The following is a 26,045-nucleotide window of genomic DNA, read 5'->3' on the forward strand; positions in this document are numbered from 1 at the left end:
GGAAGGGAGAGCTTCCTGTGTCCCCCTGTGCCCAGCCCCGGCCTTCGGGGAGCTCAGAGCTGGCTGGGGATGCGGGAGTGCTGACGGCTCTGCCACATGGTGCTACAGGACACACAACACTCAGGAATAGTGGCTGACCTTATGTCTTTTGGGGTTTCTTTTTAAGATTTTATTTACTTATTCATGAGAGACACAGAGAGGGAGACAGAGACACAGGCAGAGGGAGAAGCAGGCTCCATGCAGGGAGCCCAATGTGAGACTTGATCCCGGGTCTCCAGGATCATGTCCTGGGCTGAAGGCGGTGCTAAACCGCTGAGCCACGCAGGGATCCCTGACCTTACGTCTTGAAGGTTGAATGGTTTGTGGGCAGCAGAGGTGGAAGGAGGGTGTTCTGAACAGAGGCACAGAATGTGGAAAGGCTCGGAGGCATGGTGTTGCTTGGATTGCGTAGGACCTGCAGGTAGTTCAGGAAGGAGCAGCTGCTTCAGGGGGGCAGGCAGAGGAGAGGGATGAGACATGAGAAGGGTACAAGCAGCATTAGACATGAGGCCGACCTGGGACTTTGTCCTGGGGCAGGAAGAGCAAAGGTAGGATTTTTTTTTTTTCAAAGGTAGGATTTTAAACAGGAGAGCAGTTTTGCCCTTTGAGGGATCCCTCTGGGCCAGAGATACCTGTGGGAAAATGGTGTATAGGGAAGCTCTGTGGGGAGGCCAGGTGCTGTAGAGGTGGCCCAGGTGACAGGTGGAGGCTTGGAGTCAGGTGCAGGTAGAGGGAAGGGGTAGGGAGGGGAGGAGGGACATTGGAGACATGACATCTAGAGGACCTGCAGGCTCCTGGCTTAGGTCTCTGGATGAGTGGTGGTGCTATCCCAGAGTTGGAAAAGCCATCCAGGGCAGGAATGACAGGTCTGGGAGAGGAAAGGAAAGGGGGCATTTGGCTTTAGATGTGTCAAGTTTGAGATGAGATCCAAAAGGGGCAGCGCAGGGGTGCTTGGTGGCTCAGTCAGTTGGGCATCTTACTCTTGATTTTGGCTCAGGTCATGATCTCAGGGCCCTGAGATCAAGTCCCACATCAGGCTCCATGCTTAGCAAGGAGTCTGCTTGAGATTTTGTCTCTCCCTCTCCCCTTCACCTAGCTCTCTTTCCCTCTCTTTCTCTCTCAATTCTTAAAAAAAAAAAAAAAAAAAGCAATAAAGCAAGAAAGCAAGAAAGAAAGAAAGAAAAAGGACAGCCCAGACAGGAGAACTGAAGCCAGGGAGAGACATTCCATTGAGAGAGTGGCCAGCATCCCTATAGGCCCGACCAGTGTGACCTGGGGTCCAGCAATTTGCATGCAGTCCAGGACTGGCCCTTATTTATTCACTGAATGTTTTTTGATTTTCTGCTGTGTGCCAGGTACTGTTCTAGGCACTGGGGATTCTGTGGGAAACACAAATCCCCGCTCTCATAAAATTCACATTCTGGTGAGTGGAGATGTGGATGGAGATGGTCAATGAACATGTAAAGAATAATGTAATACAACACAATATAAAATACACAATATAAAATAGCATAGCATAATGCAATGACATAGCAAATGTAATATAGCAAGGTGGAAAGTGCTATGAAACAAGTGGGAGAAGACTACGTGGAGCTTGGGGACAGGCCCTCCTCTAGCTGGTGGGGGGCAGGAAGCCTCCCTGAGGAGGTGGTTTTAAGCCAATAGCTAGGATGTAGAGAAGGAGGCAAACTGGTAGCAGGTGCAGGAAGAAGTGAGGGTGAACAGGTATTCTTCGGGCCGACTGTCAGTGGGGAGGTGACATGGGACCAGGTTGCACAGGTGGGTCAGGCCAGTAGGGCCTTGGAGGCCAGGATAAGGGGTGTAGGCTTCAATTTAATAAACCTCGTGGGAATTATCTGAGGGCTGTTGGAGGAAACAGGAAGGTCACAGTCACCCATGACTCAACACCTCATGGGTGGGGTGTTGGGGTTGCTGCCGTCATGCCACATGCCACGTGACTAGCCGAAGTGAGGGCAGCTAAGCTCAACTGAGGAGAAATGTCAAGGCCACAGCAACAGGGAGAGCCAAATCACCATCCCTGGGCAGCTACTGCTTCGTGGGCTTCTGCTGCTTCAGGCTCTGGGCCTGGTCTGTCTGACTTCAAAGCCAGGAGGATGTGTCCTAATTGGTGGGTGTGTTTGGGTGTTCTCACAGAAAGTCAAAATAACAGTGATCTACACGGGATAAAAATTGGTGTCTCTCACATCACACCTCTTGCATAACAGTCTTAGGGCCGGCGTGGCGGGCTCCACAGTGTTGGGGCCCAGCTCCTTCTGCCCCGTAGCTGCACATTCTCGAGAATGTGGTGCTGCCTTGGTCTGCATGCCCCAGGCTGGTTCTTCCCCTCCTGCTCATTCCCGGTAGTAGTAGGGTTTCAAGGAGCTGGGGAGCCAGACCGGGAAGTTGCCCTCATATCCCACTGAGCAGAACGGGGACACTTGACCACACCTCGCTGCAAGGGAGGCTGGGAACTGTAGCCTATATGATGGGTAGCTGTGTGTACCCACAGGGAGAGTGGGTGTTTGGGGACAGCTGGCATTCTCTATGACACCGTGTAAGCCAGACCCGAGCTTGAGGCTGAGTGAAGCCTACTGGGCACTGAGTTCTGGGGTCAGGGCATCTGGGCTGGAGGTGAGCTTTACTGTGAACCTATCATGACACCTGGGACAAGTCACTTGTCTTTTCTGAGCCTCAGTTTCTCATCTGTGAATGGGTTTATCCATACTTATGTCAAAGAGCGACAAGGAATAAATGAGATCTTATGCCGGACAGAACCCCATGTCCACTGGCACGTAGTAGGCACTCATCTATTTCCTTTGCTCCTTTGCTCCCTTGCTCCCAGGGATTTTTTTTTTTTTAAGATTTTGTTTATTTATTCATGAGAGACAGAGAGAGAGAGAGAGAGAGGCAGAGACACAAGCAGAGGGAGAAGCAGGCTCCACGCAGGGAGCCCGACGTGGGACTCGATCCCGGGTCTCCAGAATCACGCCCTGGGCTGAAGACGGCGCTAAACCACTGAGCCACCCGGGCTGCCCCCAGGGCTGTTTTAAATCTGCGTTGGCACTGGTTCTGGATCATAGTGCACAAGGAGCCCAGCTCCAATGCTTTGTGGCTACACAATCTTGAGCGAGTCCAGCGTCAACCTTGACCTCGGCCCCCATAAAATGGGGTAACAGTTCCTACCTTGTAGGGTCATTGTGAGGATTGAGATGAAGGCTGATCGTGTGCTGGCTCAGTGCCTGGAGTAGTGCTAGCATTTGTTAAATGGTAACTTATTCTTTTATGAAATATTAAAAACCTGTAGAGTGCCGAAAACATTTCAGAAATGTATTCGTTTAGAAGCAAGGATCAGATTAATTATTTTATCCTCGTGGGACTGAATAGCACCTCAACAGACAGGACTATGGTTTGAAGCCCTTCCGGCGCAGCTCTGTTCTCTCATGGACGTCAGTGTAAGGCCCTGTGGGGCCGAGGCTTCCCTCCCCATAGTGGTGGCTTGTAGCGTGGGCCACATGCCCGCCCCCAGCCTGTAAGGAGATCAGAGCCCTGATCTGCCCCTCCTCCCTGCCACCCTCTGTGTGTCAGTCTGAGCCGGGTTGAACCAGTGTCAGCCCCTCCCAGGGTTTGGGGAGACATTTCAGACAGACATAAATTTGATGCTGACCAAATCCAAATCCATAAAGAGCGGCTACCCATGCATTTTCTTTTTCTCTTTCTTTCCTTTTTTTTTTTTTTTTGCACCTGCGTTTTCCTGGGTGTTTACTGGGCACTGCCACTAATTAGCTTTTCTTGGGAAGTCAGCTCCCTTATTCCTGCTGTCAGCTTACTTGCAGTTATATTTAGGATTGAAAAAAAAAATCAACCAATGAATGCTCTTTTTTTTTGAGTGCCAAGAATATTTAGGGAAACATTTTTACAAACTATGAAGCAACCTAGAACAGTTCATAAAATTTTCCTTTTTGCTGATGATTGAGGACTTCAGACAAAGCCCACATTGACCTAGAGAGATTGTCTCATTTTTAGGTTGCCTGATGGGTTCCCACCCACCTCCATGTGACCCACAGAGGGGTGCAAATCAGGGCCTCCAGTCCCAGATCGTGTGTGGAGTTGCAAGTCTGGGGGCCAGCCCTTGCTGTGGACTTTTCAACTTTTAAAGCCTCATTTCCTCTTCCGCAAAATGCAATGAGCACATCCTCCTGACAAGTTTTGGATTTGTTTCACAAGGATAAGAGATTGTACAAGGAAGCTCTGGGAGGCAGTGTTAAGCCTGTTGGATTCAAACCAGGGCCACCAGGTTAAAATCCTGGCTCCTTAGCTCACTTGTTCTGAGATCTTGACATATTACCTAGCCTCTCTGGCCCTAGTGTTCTCGTCTATAAATGGGGATAATTGTTGTCTTTACCTTATGGGATAGTTTTAAGACTCATGTGACTTATAGGTAAATCCCCTAGACAGTAATTAGGCATGGGAGGTTATTATTTGTTAACATAATTCCACATAATTTAAATTTTTATAACATTTTACATAATTAATTAATGTAAATAAACCAAGTTTATAGTAAGCCAGTTTTTCTGAAACATTGTGGTTGGGCAATTTTTATGTTTTGTCTCTTTAAATGCTCACACGTCAAGCTATGATATATTTCTGAGAGAGTAACAGCTTTGTTGAGATATATCCAAATACCACATGCACCCATTTCAAGCATACAATTTAGTGCATGTGTGTTCTGATGGGGAGCATTCGGTGGTTCTGGAATTCCTCTGCCCCAGCCTGCCCTGGCCTTCTTACCCTTCCCGCCCTGGTTCTGGGTGAGGTCAGGACATCCCAGGTGCAGAGCAAAGGAGGCTTATGTGTGTTCTTTTTTGGGATAGTGAGGCCCTGGCAGGACATGACTTGGGGTGTGGGGCGGTGACCCTGCTTGTCTTACTTGCCTCCGCAGAGCATCTAAAGGAGCGCTTGGCCAATGAGCTATCTGGGCTGCCCAAGGTGCGTCTTATCCGTGCCAACAAGAGGGAGGGCCTGGTGCGAGCCCGGCTTCTGGGCGCGTCTGCGGCTAAGGGCGAAGTGCTGACCTTCCTGGACTGCCACTGTGAGTGCCACGAGGGGTGGCTCGAGCCGCTGCTGCAGAGGTGCGTGAGCATGTGGGTGCGGGCCCAACATCATGCAGAAGCGGAAGCTCCTTACCTGGGGCATTAGAGGCTGCCGGGCACCTGGGGTCAGATGCTGCCTGGGCAGTTGTCTGTCACCGGGCATGATAACAGTCCGTGCCCCACAGGGCTGTGGAGGCCATTCAATGAATTAATACACATGCAGTCTTTAGAACATGCTAGCATGTATGAGGCTAGCATGTATGAGTGTTTGCTTTTATTACTATTTACCTCTTTGCTGTGGAACACTTAGAAAGTACGATCAACCAAGAAAAAAAAATCAATCATATAGAATCACACTGCTAAAGAATATATATTTTGGTGTATTTCTTTCAAGCAAGGCTGTCTTATCTGTTATACTCAGTGCCTACAATGCTTAGGGCCCGTGAAATGTTAACAGACCCACAAAAATGTTTTTGCATTTTTTAAATTTGTTTTTATTTTTTTAAAGATTTTATTTATTTATGAGAGATACACAGAGACAGGCAGAGACAGAGACAGAGGCAGAGGGAGAAGCAGGCTCCCTGTAAGGAGCCTGATGTGGGACTCGATCCCGGATCCCGGGATCATGACCTGAGCTGAAGGCAGACGCTCAACCGCTGAGCCACCCAGATGTCCTGCATTTTTTTTTAAACCAGAGGAAGAAAATGAATATCGATAATGACTGCACAATAATGAATCTAGCCTGAATTGTGTTTGTCCTTTTACCAATATAGTCATAAAATACAGTTTTTAATATATATATATATATATATTTTTTTTTTTATGGAGCCATGAAAAGTCTTCAAGGACGACATACCTCCTGCTGTCCCACAGTGTCTTCCCCTGACCCCTCCAATCTGACTGTCCCCCAAAACTACTGTCACTGGGCCCCAACTTTTGTTCTCTTCGCTCTTTCTCTCCCCATTCTCCTAATTGTGCATCATAGCAGTCAGGAGCCAGGCTGGCAGACTAGGAACTGCTCTGGGGGGGTCTCCCTTCCCCCCCAGAGGGGGCTCTGCATCTGGTTCCTCCCTATGGACCAGGCAAAGGGTCGGAGGATCTGGGTCTCTGCAGTTGGCAAACTGCCTTCCTATGGCCTCTAGCACTTTGGTTGCTAGAGTCTGTCTGGAAGAGCTGGGACCCACTTGCTTCTCTTCCTGTGTGAGACCAGGCTGTCCCCTGTTCTGCTACTTCTGCTATGTTTGGTCCTGTCCCCTATGGAGGCCATAGCTGCCTCTTTCTCCTCCTCAGCTCTGATGAGCTTCACTGGCAGCAAGCATCCAGGGTTCCTCAAGCCTGTGATGGAGTCTGAGGTTATTTAGAACATGGTGACAGCTAAAGAATTCCCTCTGGAATCTGGACCAGTGGGTTCACCCCTCACCCCTTCCCCACCCTGCACACAGATGGCCTCCTCTAGGCTGGTCAAAGGCAGCTGATGTGCTAATGCTGCCCAGAATTCCACTCTAACCCATCCTGTGGAGGGCAGCAAGGCAGCCCTCCCCATAGACAAGTCCTTGTTCCGTATCTCTAGACAAAAGAATCCCACCTGGGGAACTTGTAAAATATACCAACTCCTGTTCTCATGACAGACTCTTTGGATCTGAATCTCTGGGGGTGGGCCTGGGCTTCTGGATGGTTCAGAAGCTCTCCAGGGACCTAGGTATGCACCGGAGTTGGCACACTGGCCACTCAGATGGTCCAATAGGAACAGTACCCCATTATTCCAGGGGGTTTTGAAAATAGAAGGTGTACTTTGGTTCTCAAGTCAGGTAAGTAGTGCTCCTGGCATTTTTGCAAACCTTGTCCTGGGGATACCAGACATCTCATGTCAGGCAGCTTAGCCCCACACAGCAAAGCGTGGTTCTGCCCCAGGTGCTAGTAGTACACCTGCCCCTGCCCCCCACCTGTGGGATGTACTGTTACAGGGTCTGCTTGTTGTGTGACCAGGATCCAGGGGCCTTTACTCCAATGCTGGCACCTCCTAATTTTCTATAAAAATTAGACTCCCCATGCCTCCAGCCAGTTTGATCGCAAGTCACGAGTTCTTTCTCTGCCAGGGGCTAAGTAAGAAGCTTCTTTGAACCTACCCAGAGAGGTCTGCTGTTGGTCCCTTCAAACCATCTAAGAGTGGACCCAGTTTATTTAATAACTAGGTGTTGGTAGGTGCTCACCCTACATCTTCCTTACTTTGGGGAATTCACAGGTTTTATTCATATAATCTATCCCGAACAGTGAAATTTCACCTAATATTGTAATTCTCACCCAAATTTGGTATTCACATCACCCCACCCTGACTTCCTGATATCTTCTTCTCCTTTTTTTAAAGACTTTATTTATTCATGAGAGATATATATAGAGAGAGGCAGAGACACAGGCAGAAGGAGAAGCAGGCTCCATGCAGGGAGCCCGACGTGGGACTCGATCCTGGGTCTCCAGGATCACGCCCTGGGCTGAAGGTGGTGCTAAACCGCTGAGCCACCAGGGCTGCCCTATTCTTTAAAAAAAAAAATTTTTTTTTAAATTTAAATTCAATTAACATTCAGCATATTATTCCTTTCAGAGGTGGAGGTCAGTGAGTCGTCCGTTCTAGTATTATTCTAAGGACACTTACAGCTCAAGTCTGGTTCATCCCCGTTTCTTCACAGCATTGCCCTGTGTGACTTAGGATTTTTAGGTCTCAAATTCCAGCTAAAAGCTCCCAAAATGTAACCCAGAAAAATTCAGCGTTTGGACACGGCCCAGTCTCAGTGCATCTTTCCTGGTGTGCCATCAGATACAAAAAACTGATACGCCAGCCTGCTGAAGGGTGCCCGGGTCTGCAATCATGATTGTGGAGAAGAGATGAAGCAGACACACGCAGGCTGATATCTGCAGCGGGAAGTGAGAGGACCAGGTTTTTCGCTATATCTCACAATAATAAGAATTAAAAAAAAAAAAAAAAAAAAAAAAAAGAATTAAAAGAAGAGCAATAGTACCAGGTGCTCTGCGAGCCATCTTCTATAGATGTTCCCTCAGAGAGTCCTCCCATGAACCCTCTGAGTAGGTATTATTGTGCCAGCGTTAGCCACACACAAAACAGGCTCTGAGAGGTTAGGTGACTTGGCTAATGTCACACAGCAAATAAGGGGCAGGACTCAAATTTTTATTCCAACTGCAAAGCTGATCCTTTGGTCTGGGTACATCTCTGTTTTTTAAGGGGGTAATTATTTCTTGACATGAAGATGTTTCATTGTGATTAAATGAAGAAACCTCTTGCAATCTTTAGAAACTGAAAATCGATCATCTGTCGTAAAAGTGATCTTTGATTTTCACGTGTCTCGACTTTCATTGAGAGATTCAAGTTTATCCAGAATATCCGTAGATGGAATAAGAATATTAAAACTGTGGGACCCTTCATATTCAGGCCAGAATCCCTGCTTCCTCGGCCTCCCCTGTCACCTGAGCATCCCCTACGATAACCACCTGCCAGGGCCTGCCATGGCTACAGAGACCCATAGGAAGAGGCACAAGCCTTTGTCACACAGGTGCTCCTCCTTCCAAGTGAGAGGATGAGGAGAGTTCATCCCCAAATTCCCTTCTCGTCCTCTTGCCACCCATCCACATGGTGAGGCACATGGAGTGTCCTGGTGTTTGCAGGATCCACGAGGAAGAGTCGGCTGTGGTGTGCCCTGTAATCGATGTGATTGACTGGAACACGTTTGAGTACCTGGGCAACCCCAGGGAGCCTCAGATCGGCGGCTTCGACTGGAGGCTGGTGTTCACGTGGCACGTGGTCCCTGAGAGGGAGAGGATGCGCATGCGGTCCCCCATTGATGTCATCAGGTTAGGGGGTGACTTGCAGGCCGCTCGCTCTGTGAGCATGCCTTGTTGTATCTGGCTGCCGTGCTGGGGAGGGCTCTTGGGAGGGCTGGGTTGCTGTTGCTCTCCCATTTTCTCCAGAGCATTTATTTATTTTTATTAAAAATCTTAGCTACACACATGGATTGCATTTTGGCATATTTTATTTATTTACTTATTTTAAAAACTGTGGTAAAATCTCCCATTTTAGCCATTTTGAAGTGTTTAATTCAGTGACATCAAGCACATTCACAGTATCGTGTAACCATCACCTCTGCATTCTTCCAGAACTTTTTTCATCATCCTATCAAGCAATGACTCCCATGTCTCTCCTTCTCCAGCCCCTGGTAACTTCTGCTCTATGTTCTGTTTCTACGAATTTCCCTAGTCTAGATAGCTCATATAAGTGGAATCACACAATACTTGTCCTTTTGTGTCTGTCTTCTTTTACTTAACATAATGTTTTCAAGATTCTTCTACAATTCCATTCCTTTTTATGGCTGAATATATATCCATGTTTGGTTATCCATTCACCTGCTGATAGACACTTGGATTGTTTCTACCATTTGGTTATTATAAACAATGCTGCTGTGAATATTAGGATACTGTTATCTGTTTGAGTCCCTGTTATCAGTTTTTTGGGGGTGTATGCCTAGGAGCATAATTGGTGGGTCCTATGGTAATTTCATGCTTAACATTTTGAAGACACACTTTCAGGTCCTTTTTCAACTGGCAGAGATGGACCTGGGGGTGAATGGGCCACCTATGGCCAGTGGGTAAACCTGAGTCTGAGTAAAGTGGGCTCAAAGAGGGATCAGTTGCTCTCATTCTTTGAGGTGTTAGAAGTTAATAGTATGGCTTCTTCCTCCCCTTCCAAGTTCAGGATCAAATGGGAGGCAGATAATAGGAGTCAGGCAGATGGAGGTCAGACATCAGCTATATTGCTGGTGTATTGATTTGGAAATGGTGTCTTCGGTCTGCACTCATGTTTGGCAGATGGGCTTCTGAATCTGCCACCTGAGTTCTGACCTTGAGATGACCCACTGGTGACTAGAGGGAAATGCCTGTGGAGACATTGGTTGAGAAATGGGGGATGAGAGATGAATGGGGCCAAGGCATGTCCAGTCTGGAAGGCCAAGGACAGGGCTTGGGACTTTACCCTGAGAGGGTAGAACCATTGAAGGGATTGGGGCTGGGAAATGACCATTGCCTGTTGCAGTCTTTAAAGATTGCTGGAAAAAAATAAAAAAATAAAAAAATAAAAAATAAAGATTGCTGGATGCAATGTGATGAGGGGCCTGCAGGGGTGGGGCAGGGGGCAGGGACATCATTAGGAGGTGTTGTAGTCTTCCAGTCAGGAAGGATGGTGCAGGGGAAGATGGAGGGAAAGTGGGGACTCCAGAAATGCTGCTGTGGAAAAACAGAGAGAGACCGAATGAGAATGGGGAAGGGAGAGATTGAATGATGCCCAGGCTTCTGTAGGTGTCCTGAAGGAGATCCTTCCCAACATTTCACCGAACAGATTTGTAAACTGAGGCTCAGAGTAGGAAGGATCCTATCCAGGGTCACATATTCAGCTTGGGAGGCTGACACGAACTCTCGTGATTCCCCCCCATACACACATATGTGCTCAGGGATGTTATGGCCAGCTCCCCTTCCCTTCCTGTAATATCCCTGGGCCTCAGTTTCCTCACCTGTGAAATAGATACAGGCATATCCACCCTGCCTACTTCTAGAATTTTAGGGTGAACACTCATGGAAGTGCTTTGTAGTCTAGAGCCTTCCCTTCCACAAGGAGTCTTGTTGCCCTTTTCTCATTGGCCCAGAGCTTGGAGCACAGGCTAAGCCAATACATTGCCAAGGCCCAGAAGTGCTCCTGGAAGATCTTACAATTTTAAAACAGTTAGGCTCTTGATATGTGGTTCTCCATTTCTGAATGCATCCTTTTGAGTCTGCATCTCTGGGTGTGTTGACCTTTCCAGCTTTCTGCTGTGGTAGGACGGAAGCCTTGGGCCCTTTCTGGAACCAGTACTGGTTCTACAGGAACCTCATGGGGAGAAAACAGAAGCAGAAGAAGCAGGCCAAAGCTGGCCGCCTGGGGTGCAGGGGTGGCCACTCATGCAGGGGAGGAACGGGCCTTGGGGGAGATTTAAGATGATGGCGTTGCCTTATGTGCTTTCAGCCGCCCTAAGGGCGTCTGTGCTCGCGCTGTGGTTGCATGGCCAAGGCCACCGCAGCCCAGCACTAGCCATCATCTTGGGGAGCACATCTCTCTTCTTGACTCTCCTTGTTATCTATGCATCTAGAAGTATGAGATTCTCTCTCACCCTCAGGCCTTTGCTCATGCTGGTGTCTTCTTGGAGAACCATCCCATTCCCCTTCTGTGCCAACTCCCCTGTATTCTTCAGGCCGAACCCTCCCTCACTTGCCGCATGACTTCTCATGTGTGCGCAAGGACCCCACCTTGAGCTGAGTCATCTCACGCACAGTGTGTGTTGAGATGTCTGTGAGCTTCCCCAGGGCAGGGACTGTGGGGACACATCTATGCCTCCAGGCCCGGCATAGCCCCTGGCCCAGGGCAGGAACACAGGCTGTGCCTAGAGATGGGTGGGCAGGAGTTCAACTGTGATGAGTTCCTGCGCTCACGTTGCAATCTGGTTATCACTCTCTTCCAGGTCTCCAACGATGGCTGGAGGGCTGTTTGCTGTGAGTAAGAAATATTTTGAATATCTGGGGTCTTATGATACAGGAATGGAAGTTTGGGGCGGAGAAAACCTGGAATTCTCTTTTAGGGTAAGTATTCCAGTCTTTTCTTTGGTCTTATTCTTAACCTGTTCTCTCTCTCTCTTTCTCTTTCTCCCCCTCTCCTTCTCTCTCAGAGCATAATAGGATTTGCCAGGAGAACCTGGTAGATTTTTCCTCCATGTTGGTAGATTGTATCTAACGGTCCTGAAAGATGATAGAGTAGTGATGCACACATCCTATAGACATCTTTGTCTTCTTATTTGAACTTTCTAAAAAAATGTACTTTTCACAGATTTGGGGCAGGGGAGGGCCTTACAAGTCACCTAGTTCTATTCTCGTGCTGCCACAGGACAGGACTGGGTCCCAGAGAGGGAGGTAACAGGGTCCAGGTCACCCAAACAGTGAGTGGCAGAGACTGGGCTAAAACACAGGCCCCTGCCTCCCGATCCCATCTCTTGGAACCTTGATTTGCTGAATTACTTACGAAGTACCCTCTTTAGCACAGGGACTTTCAAACTTTGCCACGCGTCAGAATCATTAGGGAGACTTGCCAAAAAGGCTGACTTACAGGTACTGTCACCAGAAAGTCAGGTTTGATAGATTTTTGGTCGGGACCAGGAACCTGCTTTTTGGGACCAGCCCACCTACTAATTTGCTGCATGTGGTACACAGATGTCCCTTTGAGAGACCTCTAGCATTTCGGTGGGTTTTCCCAAATCTTGCATTTTATGTATCAAAAATCTACGTCAATATCTGTACTTTTTAATAGAAAATTATAAATTTCAACAATATTTTATGTGGTTTCCTGCTTAGACAGGGTTAGTAAATACGAATTGGCCCTCCACGGAAAACTCACCCACTTCCATTCTAAGTACCAGATACTTTCCCCTGTCACACATCCTGGGGACAGTGGGGTGTTCGTGGCCATCTGCCCCAGCGTGAAATGGTCTCAGACAACTCAGCCTGAGGTTGAGGTTCAGGGTGTGCTCTTAATGGTCTTTCTGCCTCTTCCCTAGGTGTCAGGCTGCTCTGCCTGCCTCTAGAAGCTCTTCCTTTCCCCCTTCCAAACCTCTCTCCTTCCTTGCTGCTTTCCTATCTTCTGTGGCTAGGAGACCAGGTAATGAGCCTGTGTTTTACATAATGAGTAAAGGGGTCCCCACTGAGGTCAGCTATGGGTGTTCCTGTGAGTCAAGTGCATGAGCTTTAGTGCATGGACATTGGGGTCTTGCTTTCGATGGCTTATTTGTCTTTGGGGCTGTGTCCTTGCTCTTGGGCTGCATCTGTGTTCGGTGTGTGCCAGGGAGGTGGCCTCCTGCCCCATGGAGGGCCAGGCCCTGGCAGTGTTCCTCATGTCATCTGTGTGCCCAGTCTGCCTGCTGCGGGCATTGTAGGCCAGCGCTCACCCCCCAATTCACCCACCGGCCTCCTCCCTAATCTGTGCACAGATCTGGCAATGTGGTGGGACCCTGGAGACACACCCGTGCTCTCACGTTGGCCACGTTTTCCCCAAGCAAGCTCCCTACTCCCGCAACAAGGCTCTGGCCAACAGCGTCCGAGCAGCTGAAGTGTGGATGGATGACTTTAAGGAGCTCTACTACCATCGCAACCCCCATGCCCGCTTGGTGAGTTCCCTGGCCCGCCTGCACCCCGGCTGGCCTGCACCCCGGCTGGCCTCATCAAACAAAAGCAGCTGAGTCTGGCCTCCCCACCATAGCGGACCTATGGTTCCAGAGATAGAGAATAAATTGGGCACTCCTGATACCAGTGTGGGAAAACTTTATTCTTCTACTTATAATAATAATACACACAGTTGATTCTCATTATTCACAGTAATTACAGTCTGTGCAGTCATTGCCAACCCTGAATTCCAGACTGCTGAACCCAGGACTACAGGGCTAGCTCCCTGCATGCCTCTCGCAGGTTGACATTTTTGCCAACTGAGCAAGGCATAACTTGGTTTTGGGACGCCTGGGTGGCTCAAGTGGTTGAGCATCTGCCTTCGGCTCAGGCCGTGATCCTGAAGTCCTGGGATTGAGTCCCACATTGGGCTCCCTGTGGGGAGCCCACTTCTCCCTCTGCCTGTGTCTCTGCCTCTCTGTCTCTCATGAATAAATAAAAATTTTAAAAAAAAGACATAACTTGGTTTGTGTGTATTTCTGTTGAAAGACGTGATGAAGGATATATTGTTGATCCTTTACATTGGACTCGTGGCCAATACCACTATGACATGTGCCTGAATGGGGCCTGTCTAACTCGTGTATTTTCTCCATCAGGCACAGCGCAGCCTTTTCACACCTAGGAACTCTAGGGAGCCCTCCAGCATGGTGCTTGGGGGGCTTTTGAACAGTGAAGTCACCAACACAAACAGCAAAACCCAAAAAACGGGGCACGAGACAGAGCGTGAACAGGACACTTGGTGACAGTATGGGACCTGAGTCATGACCTCTGTTAGGACTGTCACACTGGGTGACTCTGATTTTTGGCCGCTCTCTGCATGTTTGCGAATGACGACAAAGGTGTGCAACCACAGGTCTTGATTTTAGGGTTCCAAATAAACTTCAGATAGGTGCACTGCCTCTGCACTGGCCAGCTCTGCAGGCCCCGGGACAGAACACCCACCCTGCATCTGCATAACTCAGAGGGCCACTTGGCAAGATGAGGTGTGCTCTAAAGCCTCTCTTTTCCAGCCACCAAGAAAATCTCTTTTTCTGAATTCTTCCAGCAGCCCTTCAGGGTAGCTATGAAGTTCTCATTTTTTAGGTGACAGAACTGAAGTTGAGAGATTTTTGTCCAGGGCCTTGTGGGCGAATCACGCAGAGCTGAGCCTGGGGCATGTGCCCTCCTGCAGACCTGCCCCTGGCCACCCCTTGGCCCCTCTGCCTCTAGGTGCCAGGGTCTGTTGCTTTTCTGTCCTGTCCAAGGCTGCAGGGTGGAAATATCTATTCCTTCCCATTACCCACTCTAGAAGCCACAGTTCCTCTTCCCGAGGGTTCCCAAAGAATAACCTGTTTAGAAGGCCACCTTGTACACCTTTTTTATCTGGATGCCTGGGCTGAATGTTAAAATGGGAATTTGATTGAAGATGAGGGCACCATGACTCCCCAAAGAAGGAACCACTGGGAAATTTAAGTAAAAAAATCTGAAAGTTAGCTCAGATGTTTTCCTATCATAACCATTTTGTTTAAATATTTAGCTTGTCAAATTTTAATACTTTTTTAAGATTTTATTTATTTATGTGAGAGAGAGGGAGAAAGATAAGAGAGAGCACAAGTAGTGGGAAGAGAGAGAAGCAGTCTCGCCGCTGAGCAGGGAGCCCAACTCTGGGCTCAATCGTAGGACCGCAGGATCATGACCTGAGCCAAAGGCAGATGCCCAACCGACTGAGCCCCCCAGGTGCCCCAAAGTAAACTGCTTTAACATTATAGTGCAGGGACAGTCATATGTCAGCACTTGGCATTGCTCCTGTGGCCATGCTAAACAGATGCTTGCTTTTATTCAGCTATTTGGAAGTTCTGAATCATTGGTTTTGTCCAGAAAACTAACCTTTCACAAGTACTTACCCTCACAGCGTTTTGTGCTTACCACTGTTAAGTATAGATTCAGACTTCAGTATATTGAACACATAAGGTCTGTGAGTGTGATTACATCGAGGCTACTTAACCTTGTTTGAAAGTGAATGCTCAGGGGTCAACAGTAATTCAGAACGTCATGGGGTACGTGCTCCGTTCGCTGCTCTGTGATCATGCACTCACCAATCCCCCGGACCAAGGATCCAGTGCAGCCCCAGGGCGCTGCAGCTCCCTGACTTCATCACCAGACACATTGCGTCCTTTAAACGCTGTTGAATAGGGGAGCATCCGTGGAGATGGGACTTTGATAGGAGGTATGTGACCCGCAGGGACTCACCGTTTTTGCTGTTTTCTCAGGAACCCTTTGGGGATGTGACAGAGAGGAAGCAGCTCCGTGCAAAGCTCCAGTGTAAGGACTTCAGGTGGTTCTTGGAGAACGTGTACCCAGAATTGCACGTGCCTGAAGACAGGCCTGGCTTCTTCGGGATGGTGAGCGAGGCGGGCCCCTGCCCCTGGTAGGCAGGGGGTTCCTGATCAACAACTCCTGGCTGGGGAAGGCCCCTTGGCGAGGGACTACTAGCCTTCCTCGTGGCCCCTCCCCTCCCCACATTCATGCACTGTCTTTCCTTCTCCCCACATTTGGACCTTGGGTCCAGAATGTCAGCACTAGAAGCCGTCTCCAAATTGGTGAGTATAAGTCTCGTATTATAGATGAGGAAACTTAGGCTTACTTTTTGCTTCCATGTCCAATTGTCAGGCTTCAATGCCTGGACCAGTTAATAATTCCCAACTCAGGGATTCATAAAGACAGTAGTGGAGGAAGAAGAACCACTTAAGTTATTTCAAAGAACCTGAAAGAAATGTTTCTGGGATGAAGTCAACTAAAATGTCCAGTGCCTAGGCTCTTGGGAGGAACTACACCAACTTAGGGAGGTCTCCTCTGCTGTGTCTTGTTGATCAGAGGTGCCCGTATTCCATTCTGGAAGCCTTTGATAGATACAAAGCAGGATGTTCTATGTTCAACTCATCTTTGACAAAGCAGAAAGAATATTCAATGGAGAAAAGACAGTCTCTTCAACAAATAGTGTTGGGAAAATTGGGCAGCCACATGCAGAAGAATGAAACTGGACCACTTTCTTACACTATACACAAAAATAAGCTCAAAATGGATCAAAGATCTAGATGTAAGATAGGAATCCATCAAAATCCTAGGAAACAACAGATGTTGGCGAGGATGCAAAGAAAGGGGAACCCTCTTACACTGGTTGGTGGGAATGCAAACTGGTGCAGCCACTCTGGAAGATAGTGTGGAAGTTTCTCAAGAAGTTAAAAATAGGGCTACCCAGTGACCCAGCAAGCAATTGCACTACTGGGTATTTATCCAGATACAAACAGTGATTCGAAGGGGCACTTGCACCCCAATGTTTATAGCAGCAATGTCCACAATAGCCCAACTATGGAAAGAACCCTGATGTCCATCCACAGATGAATGGATAAAGAAGATGTGGCATATATGTACAATAGAATATTACTCAGCCATCAGAAAGAATGAAATCTTGCCATTTGCAACAACGTGGATGGACGACCTAGAGGATATTATGCTAAGCAAAATAAGTCAATCAAAGAAAGACAGATACCATATGATTTCACTCATGTGGAAGTTGAGAAACAAAACAAGAACATAGGGGAAGGGAAGGAAAAATAAAGTAAGATGAAAACAGAAGGAGAGATTCTATAAGAGACTCTTAATCATAGGAAACAAATGGAGGGTCGCTGGAGGGGAGGTGGGTGGGGGGATGTGGTAACCGGGTGATGGGCATTAAGGAGGGCATGTGATGGAATGAGCACTGGGTGTTGTATACAACTGATGAATCACTAAACTCTATCCCTGAAACTTTAAAAAGAGAGCGAGAGAGAGAGAATTCTGAGCACATTGCATGGAACAGAAGTTCTCCACAACTATGAACTAAATCAGAACCAATTACATCTTCAGGCATCTTAAAAAAAAAAAAAAAAAGTAAACACCATCAACAACGATCTCCCTAATATGCAGGGTCTCTTGATTGTTTTTAAATCTCCGCCTCTTTTGATGAAATTTTCACTTACTCAACGTATTTGTGCTCCTCAAGAGTATCAAGAACTTTCAGAATATTCCGACTTTAATATTTACATGGAATTTACCCTGTGCTAGGCACTGCCCTGGGCATCAGAGTTTTGATGGCAAAAGGACAACCACTATCCCACCTTCTAGAAGTTAGGGAGATGGACATTAAATACACATACAAAATAAATACAAAGCAGACCATTAATGCAGCAAATTCCATTTTCACTTGAAAATGTTCAAGCAGAGAAAATGGTATAAGGAACCCTGACCCCGAGATTCTAGAATTATCATGATTTTGCCTGTCTTGCTCTCTGTCTCCTCTGTTCCATCCTCTCATATTTTTCTTTGTCCAGGCATCCTGTCATTTCAGTCCTGTTCACTGCCACCTGCATGTCTGTATGGACATTGTCTTACAGAACCACAGACCATTATCACACACAATCAAATGAGCTGTCATTTCTTCATATCCTTTACTACCTCCTCTTTACTCAGATCTGCCCGATTTTTCACATCTTTCTTGGGGTGGTTGGCTCATTCCAACTGGGATCCAAATCCAGTCCACCTGTTGTGTTTGGCTGCCATGTCTTTCCTCCCGTGACTCTTTCATCTAAGGCCTAAGGTCTTTTGTCTTGTCTTTGTTATTAATAACTTGAACAGTGAAGTCACCAACACAAATAGCAAAACCCAAAATAATAACTTATTAACAATAAATCAATAAGTTAATAACTTCCTATTTCTTCCCTTTATTTTCTGCCCTTTTGCGAATACTTGTTGGAAAAACAGCATCTGTTGTCCCGTAGAGCATCTCACCCTTGGAGTTACATAATTGGTTCCCTGTGGTGTCTTTTAAATTGTGCTTCTCTCACCCATAGTTCTGAAAATGGAAATTAGGTCTAAAGGTCTGATTGGAGTTGGAATCAACTGTTTATGGCGAGAACACTTCATGGGCGTGCTCTGTGCTCCTCTTGTGTCATAGCAGGAGCACCTCACCTCTGGTTGTCCTGCCTCGGGTGATAAGATTGATCAGTGGGTCCAAGGAGCCTCTCCTGGACAGGCTATCAGGGGTCACCTCAGTCTTCTCTCTTGTGTTTTTTTGGTGGCTGTTGATAATCATTTACCTAAACTTGTATTTCTTTTTTTTTTCTTTTTAAATATGGAAGGCTTCACAGAGAAATGTCATCCTTGTGCAGAGGCCATGCTGATCTCCATATCATTCCAGTTTTAGCATATGTGCTGCTGAAGCGAGCCCTAGACCCATATTTTAAATGGCATTGCCAAATGGTGCTCTTTCTAGTGCTTTCATTTCTTCTGCTTTATTAGCTGAGATTCTTCTGTAAAGAAGGACATTCCCTTGTTAACCAGGACATTTGGGTGTCCATGAAATTGAGTTCATTCAGAAAGGGCACAACACATTTTTAAGTCTTTTCTATTTGCCTGTTTTCAGAGTAAGAGTTGGCACTCTAACTGCCTCCAATTGTACTGAATGGGTTGTTTTTGTTTGTTGGCTCATTTGCTTTTTGGCTTTTTCTTTTCTTGAGCATCACTGTAAACCAGTGGGGTTTTTATATGACCAGTGTGCTTCGATCAATTAGTCTGTTGTGCATTTGTTGTTGTTGTTGTTTGTCTTAACTGGGTTACCCATCTTTGGCTAGTGAAAATCTCTTTATTTTGGCTTCTGTGATCTTGACTCTTTATATTTTGTTCTTTCCTTGATTCTGGCCACACTCATCTTCTACATTTGCTGCCATCCCTCCCAGAAGCCCTGACCCTTTGAGTGGGGAAGAGTGGTCAGAGCCTACAGTCTGGATGCCAGCAGTGGTCTTTGTCTCTAGAGCACGCTCTACAACAGAAACATAATGCTAGCCATATAAGTAGTGGAATATTTTTTAGAAACCGTATTTTTAAAATGAGCAAGTGAAGTTTATAATACATTTTATCTAATTCAATATATCCCCAATATCATCATTTCAACAGGTAGTTGTTGTAAAAATTTATTGAGTGCATACTGAATCTTGAAATCTACTGTGTATTTTATACTTACAGCATATCTCAGTGTGGACTTAATCACATTTCAGGTGCCTGGTGGCCACGTGTGAACAGTGGGGACCATGTGAGAGGGCATGGAACTATAGTTTTTCAGAAAGCAGAGAAAGGAACTGCATATCTTTGAGAAACAAATCATGAGCTCATGCTCAAACTCAAATGCAATCTCACAAAATTTTTCTTCTTTAATATTATACTTATATTTCTTTTTTCTTATGCTGAAAATCTTAATTTCAAAAAATATTAGCATATTATTTATTTGCTTTATCTTAAACTATATTTAAAGTAGTTTCAAAGTAATCACACATCATTGCCATTGACAGTGTAATACTGAATGAAGTTTAAGATTTCTTTGCAGATCTGTTTGTTTATAGAACATAATTCACTAAGGAAATGTAATCAAATATGGGATGTTCTAAAAAACGGAATGTTCTAAAGTCATTTAATATCATTTTTTTCTACACCTCACCAACTTGATACAGCTACCTTAGTTCATCTCAGTTTTCATCTTTAGAGGTTCCCACCTCTTTTAATGTTTTTGCGGTTTCTTTTCAAATCTTTCTGAACATAGGGAGCTCATTTAAGATCAAGGTCCTTTGGTGGTCAAGACTTTGCTAGATGACATTTGAGCCCTTCCAAATCTGAGATGCTCTGATTATTTTAAACATCTCCTGTTCCCAGATTCCTTCACAAAGCAGAGACTTCAAGAACACGGAAGTCTATGCTTTATAAGCTAGTGGATTGTGCAACCTTCTTTCTATATGGCTGCATCTTATCTTCAGGAACAGACTAGTCAAGGGTAGACAAGAGCCAGGGCAAGAGTGGGGTTCACACAGAGTTCATTGAGGGAGTCTTTGAACTCTCCAGAAAGGGATTTGGAAAGTTATGTGTCTTTTGTTAGAGGCTTTTGAAAGGGAAGATGATGGAGCGTGGTTTTTTGCTCTTAGAATGTTTGAAGCATTTTAGATCTAAAAGGTACCTTAGAGATGACATTAGATTAGATAGTGTTGAGTCATGGGGAGAGCACTGAATTTGGAGCTGGGGGCCTGGATTCAGACACAGGTGTCTGCACTTGTGTGACCTTGGGCAAGGCATTGGCTCTGTATTATGTTGTTCTTGTGGTCTAGAATGGTGGACTTCTGATCTGGGGCATGGTGAGTCTCTCAGTCTGGATATCTTTTTGCAGTTGCACACTCGCAGGAGGCCTAGGTGCATGTGTGAGGCAACAACTCAGTTATACTTGGACTAGTGCAGCAATAAGGCTCCACTAATGAGAACTGGAGAGATAGAAGCTTTCAGGCCATACAGAATTAAACTTGGGACACCTGAGTAACTCGGCTCTTAAGTGGTTAAGAGGTTAAGTGTCTGCCTTCTGCTAGATCTTGATCCCAGGGTCCTGGGCTCCCTGCTCAGTAGGGAGTCTGCTTCTCCCTCTCTCTCTGTCCTTCCCTCCCCTTGTGCTCTCTCTCTCAAATAAATAAATAAAATATATTTTTAAAAGAGTTAAACTCTCTGCAACTCAGATTTATCATCTGAAAACTGAGGTTATGATTCTTGCCTGTAGTATAGAATGGGAAAGCGTTTTCAAAACTCAAAATGTAAGAGGCTATTACCATTGAGTCCAGTTTTTTTTTTTTAAGATTTTATTTATTTATTCATGAGAAAGAGAGAGAGAGAGAGAGGCAGAGGGAGAAGCAGGCTCCATGCAGGGAGCCTGACGTGGGACTCGATCCCGAGTCTCCAGGATCAGGCCCTGGGCTGAAGGTGGTGCTAAACCGCTGGGCCACCCGGGCTGCCCATTGAGTCCAGTTCTTAAAGCAGGCAATCCTCTCCGATGGAGTGATTACCCTCAGAGCCTGGGGTGGGATCTGTGTTACATATAAATCGGGACCTGGACCAAAATGCCACCTTTATGTTTTGTTTAGCTCCAGAACAAAGGACTGAAAGATTACTGCTTTGACTACAACCCACCCAATGAAAACCAGGTCGTGGGATACCAGGTCCTTCTGTACATCTGTCATGGAATGGGTCAGAACCAGGTAGGTGCTGCTTCTCTATAGCTTCACATTCCTGGGCCAAGGGCAGCAGGCAGCAGGAGGATCTTTTCTCAAGGGCTATTGGTATGGGTCTTTGAAGAGGGAAATGAGGGGGAAATCTCTCTGTTTAAAAAAAATTAAACATTTGATTTATTTTTGCATTATCAAGGTAATATATGCTTATTGCAGAACATTTGGAAAATACAAAAAAATAGAAGCAGTAAGAAAATGACAGGACCCAGCAACTGCCATTAGAATGAAGACATACTTATTTTCCATCTTTTTGTAGGCAAGGCCTTTGGATTATTGTTTTATATAGTTATTATCATAATGTCTATATGTTTTCTATCCCATTATTTCTACTTCATCATACTTTTCATGTGTTATTAGACATCCTTTGAGAATATCAGTTCTAATGGCCTCTTAATAATCCTTTATACGGCTATATTACTATTTAGTTATAACTGAGTCCCTGCCTGCCTGTCTTTGTGATTGTATGTAACCCTGCCACTGACTTCTTGTCAGAAAAAAAAAAAAGAAGAAAAAAAGCAATAGATCTGTATTTCAAATAACTTCCTTAGAATGAATGCTTAAACAGAATTATACGTTTGGATGCACAGTGCCATGCAAAGCAGTGTTTAGGGCAATTGCTGGTGGCCTGGGCAGGCCTGTCTGGGTGAAGTGCTGAGCTTCAGGCTGAGCAGGGGAGCAAGTCCTCGAAGGTCTGTAGACTGGAACAGGATCCCAGCCCAGGAAGGGAGATAAACCATCAGGACAGGCCCCATGGGGGAAATAGGAGACGAGGTGTCAGACACCTAGACAAAGGGGTGCGATTTGAGTTTCTTCTAGCCTGGAGTCTCCTCAGGTTCCTGTCCAGCGATTTCCGTCTTTCCACATCAGAGAGTAACTGGTGCTCGTTGGCCTCTCTGTTTTTAGTTTTTTGAGTACACGTCCCAGAATGAAATACGCTATAACACCCACCAGCCAGAGGCCTGCATTGCTGTGGACGCAGGAACGGATGTTCTCGTCATGCATCTCTGCCAGGAGATCACCCCAGAGAATCAGAAGTTCATCTTGCAAGAGGTAAGCGAGCTGTCTCCTGCCTTCCTTGCTGTCGGCCCGTGGGCCACCAAGGGGGAGTGAAAGTAAAGCATGCCCCCTGGCATAGTCCTTGTCTTGGGGATGTGGCCACATATGGGGAGACCAGGGGCTTCCCCCAGCGTGGTTGGAGTCCAGCATCCAGCATCAGCACCAGGCATCAGTAGTGCTTTGGCTTCCCTCCAGTAGTCCCACCCTCCCGAGACCTGTAGCCACAGTAATGGAAAGACGAGCTGTTGCAAACACATTTGAAGATGAAATGGGGTTTAAATGAGTGAAACAAATAGCCAAAGTGTAAGGATGTGAGCTTAGACCCGGGTAAAAGCTACTCCATTTCTTAAGGCCTCGTCTTTCCCAGCTGTAAAATGGGAACAGTAGTAGCAGCCTGTCCACCCCTAGTGCGGATTAGATGTGAAGCAGAAATATCCTCGGAAACCACGAGGCTCTGCAGAGATCAATTGTTACTTGCAGGATAATCACTAAGAAAACATCTCTCTGAGGGAGTTGGCTCTCCATCAGAAGTTATTGTTGATTTGGAACTGGGTATTATCGCTCTTGGCCTTTTGGCTAAGATCAAGTGTGGGACTGGGTATTATTTCAGGCCTGAAAGGCTAGCCCCACCACACTTGTTATAAGCTGTAAGGGGGCTCGTGAATCTGTCAAATCCTTTGACTCACTAAAAAGCAGGGAAGAAATCCAAAGAAAATAATTCAAAAGAAAAAAATTAGTTCTCTTTTATCTCCATAGGAAGCTTTCTTTCCCAACCTGCCCCCCAGGGATGGAAGGATTGGTCTCTGTTGCTTATAAATGGGTTAATTCTAAGTATGATTAGAAGCTGGAGTACATTTTCCTGTAGACAGTATTACGGTTAGCAGTGAAATCTGCAGGCTCCTGGACAAGCCTTGCACCATGGTGCTATCCATGATATAAAAAACAAGAGGGAAGACTCCCCAGGTCTGTTTCTCTGCCACCCCCACCCCCGGCCCCTTCTCTTCTTTCTTCTAACAAGAACCTGTTTGTAAGTCCTTAAGGAATAGTAATGAAAGCTAGAAATCGTAAAATTGGTTTGAAATGTCATTAAAATTTTATCTTAGATTTTCCATTTAAGGAAAAGTAAGTTTCCTTGGAAGGGGAGGAAAAGGGATGCTGTACTTAATCATTTCCTTTCATGGTACTCTGAAGGCAGCTTGCGAGCTCCTTTAAGTGTTTTGAAGGTTAAGATTTTATTGTTTTTTTTTTAAGATTTTATTTATTTATTCATGAGAGACACACAGAGAGAGAAGCAGAGACATAGGCAGAGGGAGAAGCAGGCTCCATGCAGGGAGCCCGATATGGGACTTGATCCTGGGTCTCCAGGATCACGCCCTGGGCCAAAGGCAGATGCTCAACCACTGGGCCACCCAGGGATCCCCAAAGGTTAAGATTTTTGAGATTCTTCTACATATAATTTTATTCCCAAAGTTTCTCTCTCTGTAGAACAGGTACATCACTTGTTGTGTCCATTTGCTCCTTGGCCACGATTAAGTTCCCTGGGGGTGTACAGCTTCAGCAGAGAGAGGTGGAGGGAAAAGACAAACTACGGGACTGGGGAGAGACTTGCTGCAGCCAGCAACAGTTGGGAGAAAGAAGAGAAGAGGGAGGCATTAAAGAGGACTGTGATCTTTTGGGATTGTGGAAATTGGCACGGTCCCTGTAGAACCCGTGTCCTCGCAGGTGACGTGCCTCCTCACCCAGCTGTTCTCCGGCCGATCTGGGACTACAGCCAAGTTTCCTGATTCTGCATTTAAAAATCTGAGCACCTGGGTGGCTCAGCGGTTGAGCCACCTGTCTTTGGCTCAGGTCATGATCCTGGAGTCCCGGGATCAAGTCCCACATGAGGCTCCCCACAAGGAGTCTGCTTCTCTCTTTTCCTATGTCTCTGCCTCTCTCTGTGTCTCTCATAAATAAATAAATGAAATTAAAAAAAAATCTAAGAGAAAGACATCACCAGGGATGGAATTAGTTGACCTAAGGGAAGTGAGAGAGGTTAATGAAGGATCTTTGATCCTGATTTCCCTGAAGGTAACAGGTAGGAATGAGACCGAGGGTCTGACAGGTCCCCAGAGCGGCCAGCAGGTGGCGCCACCAGGCCTGACCGTGGAGTTGGAGACCCTGGTGCGGAGCTTCCAGGAGAGGCGAGCCTGCGCACCTGTTACCCACCTGGCCTTCCCTATGCACGTGTGGTCCTGGGTCCCCTTAGCACAGGGCAGACACTTAGCGCTCAGTAAACTATCTCTGAAATGACAAAAATCACCTGAGCTCTTAAGAACACATTTTAAGGAAAAAGATATTTTCTGGGGGAATTATTTATCTTTCTCTTAAGCATCCAGTGTTGGTTATCTCTTGTAGGATGGTTCTCTATTTCACGTACAGTCCAAAAAATGCGTTCAGGCTGAGAGGAAGGCGTTAAGTGACAGTTTCGTACCACTTTTGCGGGACTGCATCGACTCAGAACATCAGAAATGGCTCTTCAAGGAACACATGTAATGAAGTGTCACTGTACCGAGGAGCTCACTGAAGGTACGGAAGGCCCCTGGACTCTGCCCAGCAGAGACTTGGCTGACGACAGTGACGGACCCACCTGAAACCTGGCTGCTCTACTTTGATAAGGAAGTCACTTTACAATCTGTGAAGGTGATGTTGGATTTAATAAGCTCTGTACTGATTTTGAAAACTTCAAAATTGCTCCCAAGTGCCCTGTTTTCAAAGGGTGATCATAAAATGTTAACTCTTGGTATTCAGAGAATTAAAAACCTTTAAATATTTTTCTAACAAGAGGTATGTTCTACTGTCATGCTTTTCTGTTACTCCTAGCAAAAAACTAAATATTCTGTTTTCAGCATTTGCAAGGATTCCTAGCATGTGTGGAAATTAGACTCACGTAGCGTACTCTGCATAAACTGATTAACACCTCAAACATTGGGTTAGGTTTTTCTCAGGGTAGACAGATGGACACTAGGAACTTTGTATTGAGTCATATCATTTCATATCATTGAAATTTTCTTCTTTCTTTCTTTCTTTCTTTCTTTCTTTCTTTCTTGCTTTCTTTCTTTTCTTTCTTTCTTCTTTCTTTCTTTCTTTCTCTCTTTCTTTCTTTCTTTCTCTTTCTTTCTCTTTCTTTCTTTCTTTCTTTTTCTTCTTTCTTCTTTCTCTTTCTAAGATTTATTTATTTATTTATCTATTTATTTATTCATGAGAGACACAGGCAGAGGGAGAAGCAGGCTGCCTGCAGGAGCCCAATGTGGGATTCGATCCCAGATCCCGGGATCACACCCTGAGCGGAAGGCAGACGCTCAACTGCTGAGCCACCCAGTGCCCCTCCACATTTATTTAGATAAAGAATGCTATTTGGTTCTATGTCGCCACCATAGTCCATACCCCAGTGAATTACTATGTTAGCTAAAGA

General features: G+C 46.2%; 1 protein-coding gene and 1 non-coding gene across 3 annotated transcripts in view; one reads left to right on the forward strand and one right to left on the reverse strand.

The window, feature by feature from the left end:
* The window catches only part of GALNT12 (polypeptide N-acetylgalactosaminyltransferase 12), a 38,382-nt gene extending 12,966 nt beyond the window's left edge, over positions 1 to 25,416 (forward strand). For both annotated transcript variants that reach the window (XM_025432535.3, XM_025432536.3), the window contains exons 3-10: positions 4,979 to 5,168; positions 8,805 to 8,990; positions 11,681 to 11,798; positions 13,196 to 13,372; positions 15,677 to 15,808; positions 21,392 to 21,505; positions 22,439 to 22,585; positions 24,989 to 25,416. In XM_025432535.3, coding sequence (XP_025288320.3) covers positions 4,979 to 5,168; positions 8,805 to 8,990; positions 11,681 to 11,798; positions 13,196 to 13,372; positions 15,677 to 15,808; positions 21,392 to 21,505; positions 22,439 to 22,585; positions 24,989 to 25,126 — 1,202 coding nt within the window. In that variant the 3' untranslated portion in view covers positions 25,127 to 25,416. The remainder of the gene's footprint in view (positions 1 to 4,978; positions 5,169 to 8,804; positions 8,991 to 11,680; positions 11,799 to 13,195; positions 13,373 to 15,676; positions 15,809 to 21,391; positions 21,506 to 22,438; positions 22,586 to 24,988) is intronic.
* LOC112650658 (U6 spliceosomal RNA) lies at positions 18,571 to 18,672 on the reverse strand. The gene has a single exon (XR_003130350.1). It is a non-coding gene; the product is annotated as a U6 spliceosomal RNA (small nuclear RNA).
* Positions 25,417 to 26,045: the final 629 nt, after the last annotated feature.

This window comes from Canis lupus, chromosome 11, assembly GCF_003254725.2.
Source record: "Canis lupus dingo isolate Sandy chromosome 11, ASM325472v2, whole genome shotgun sequence".
Lineage (NCBI taxonomy): Eukaryota > Metazoa > Chordata > Mammalia > Carnivora > Canidae > Canis > Canis lupus.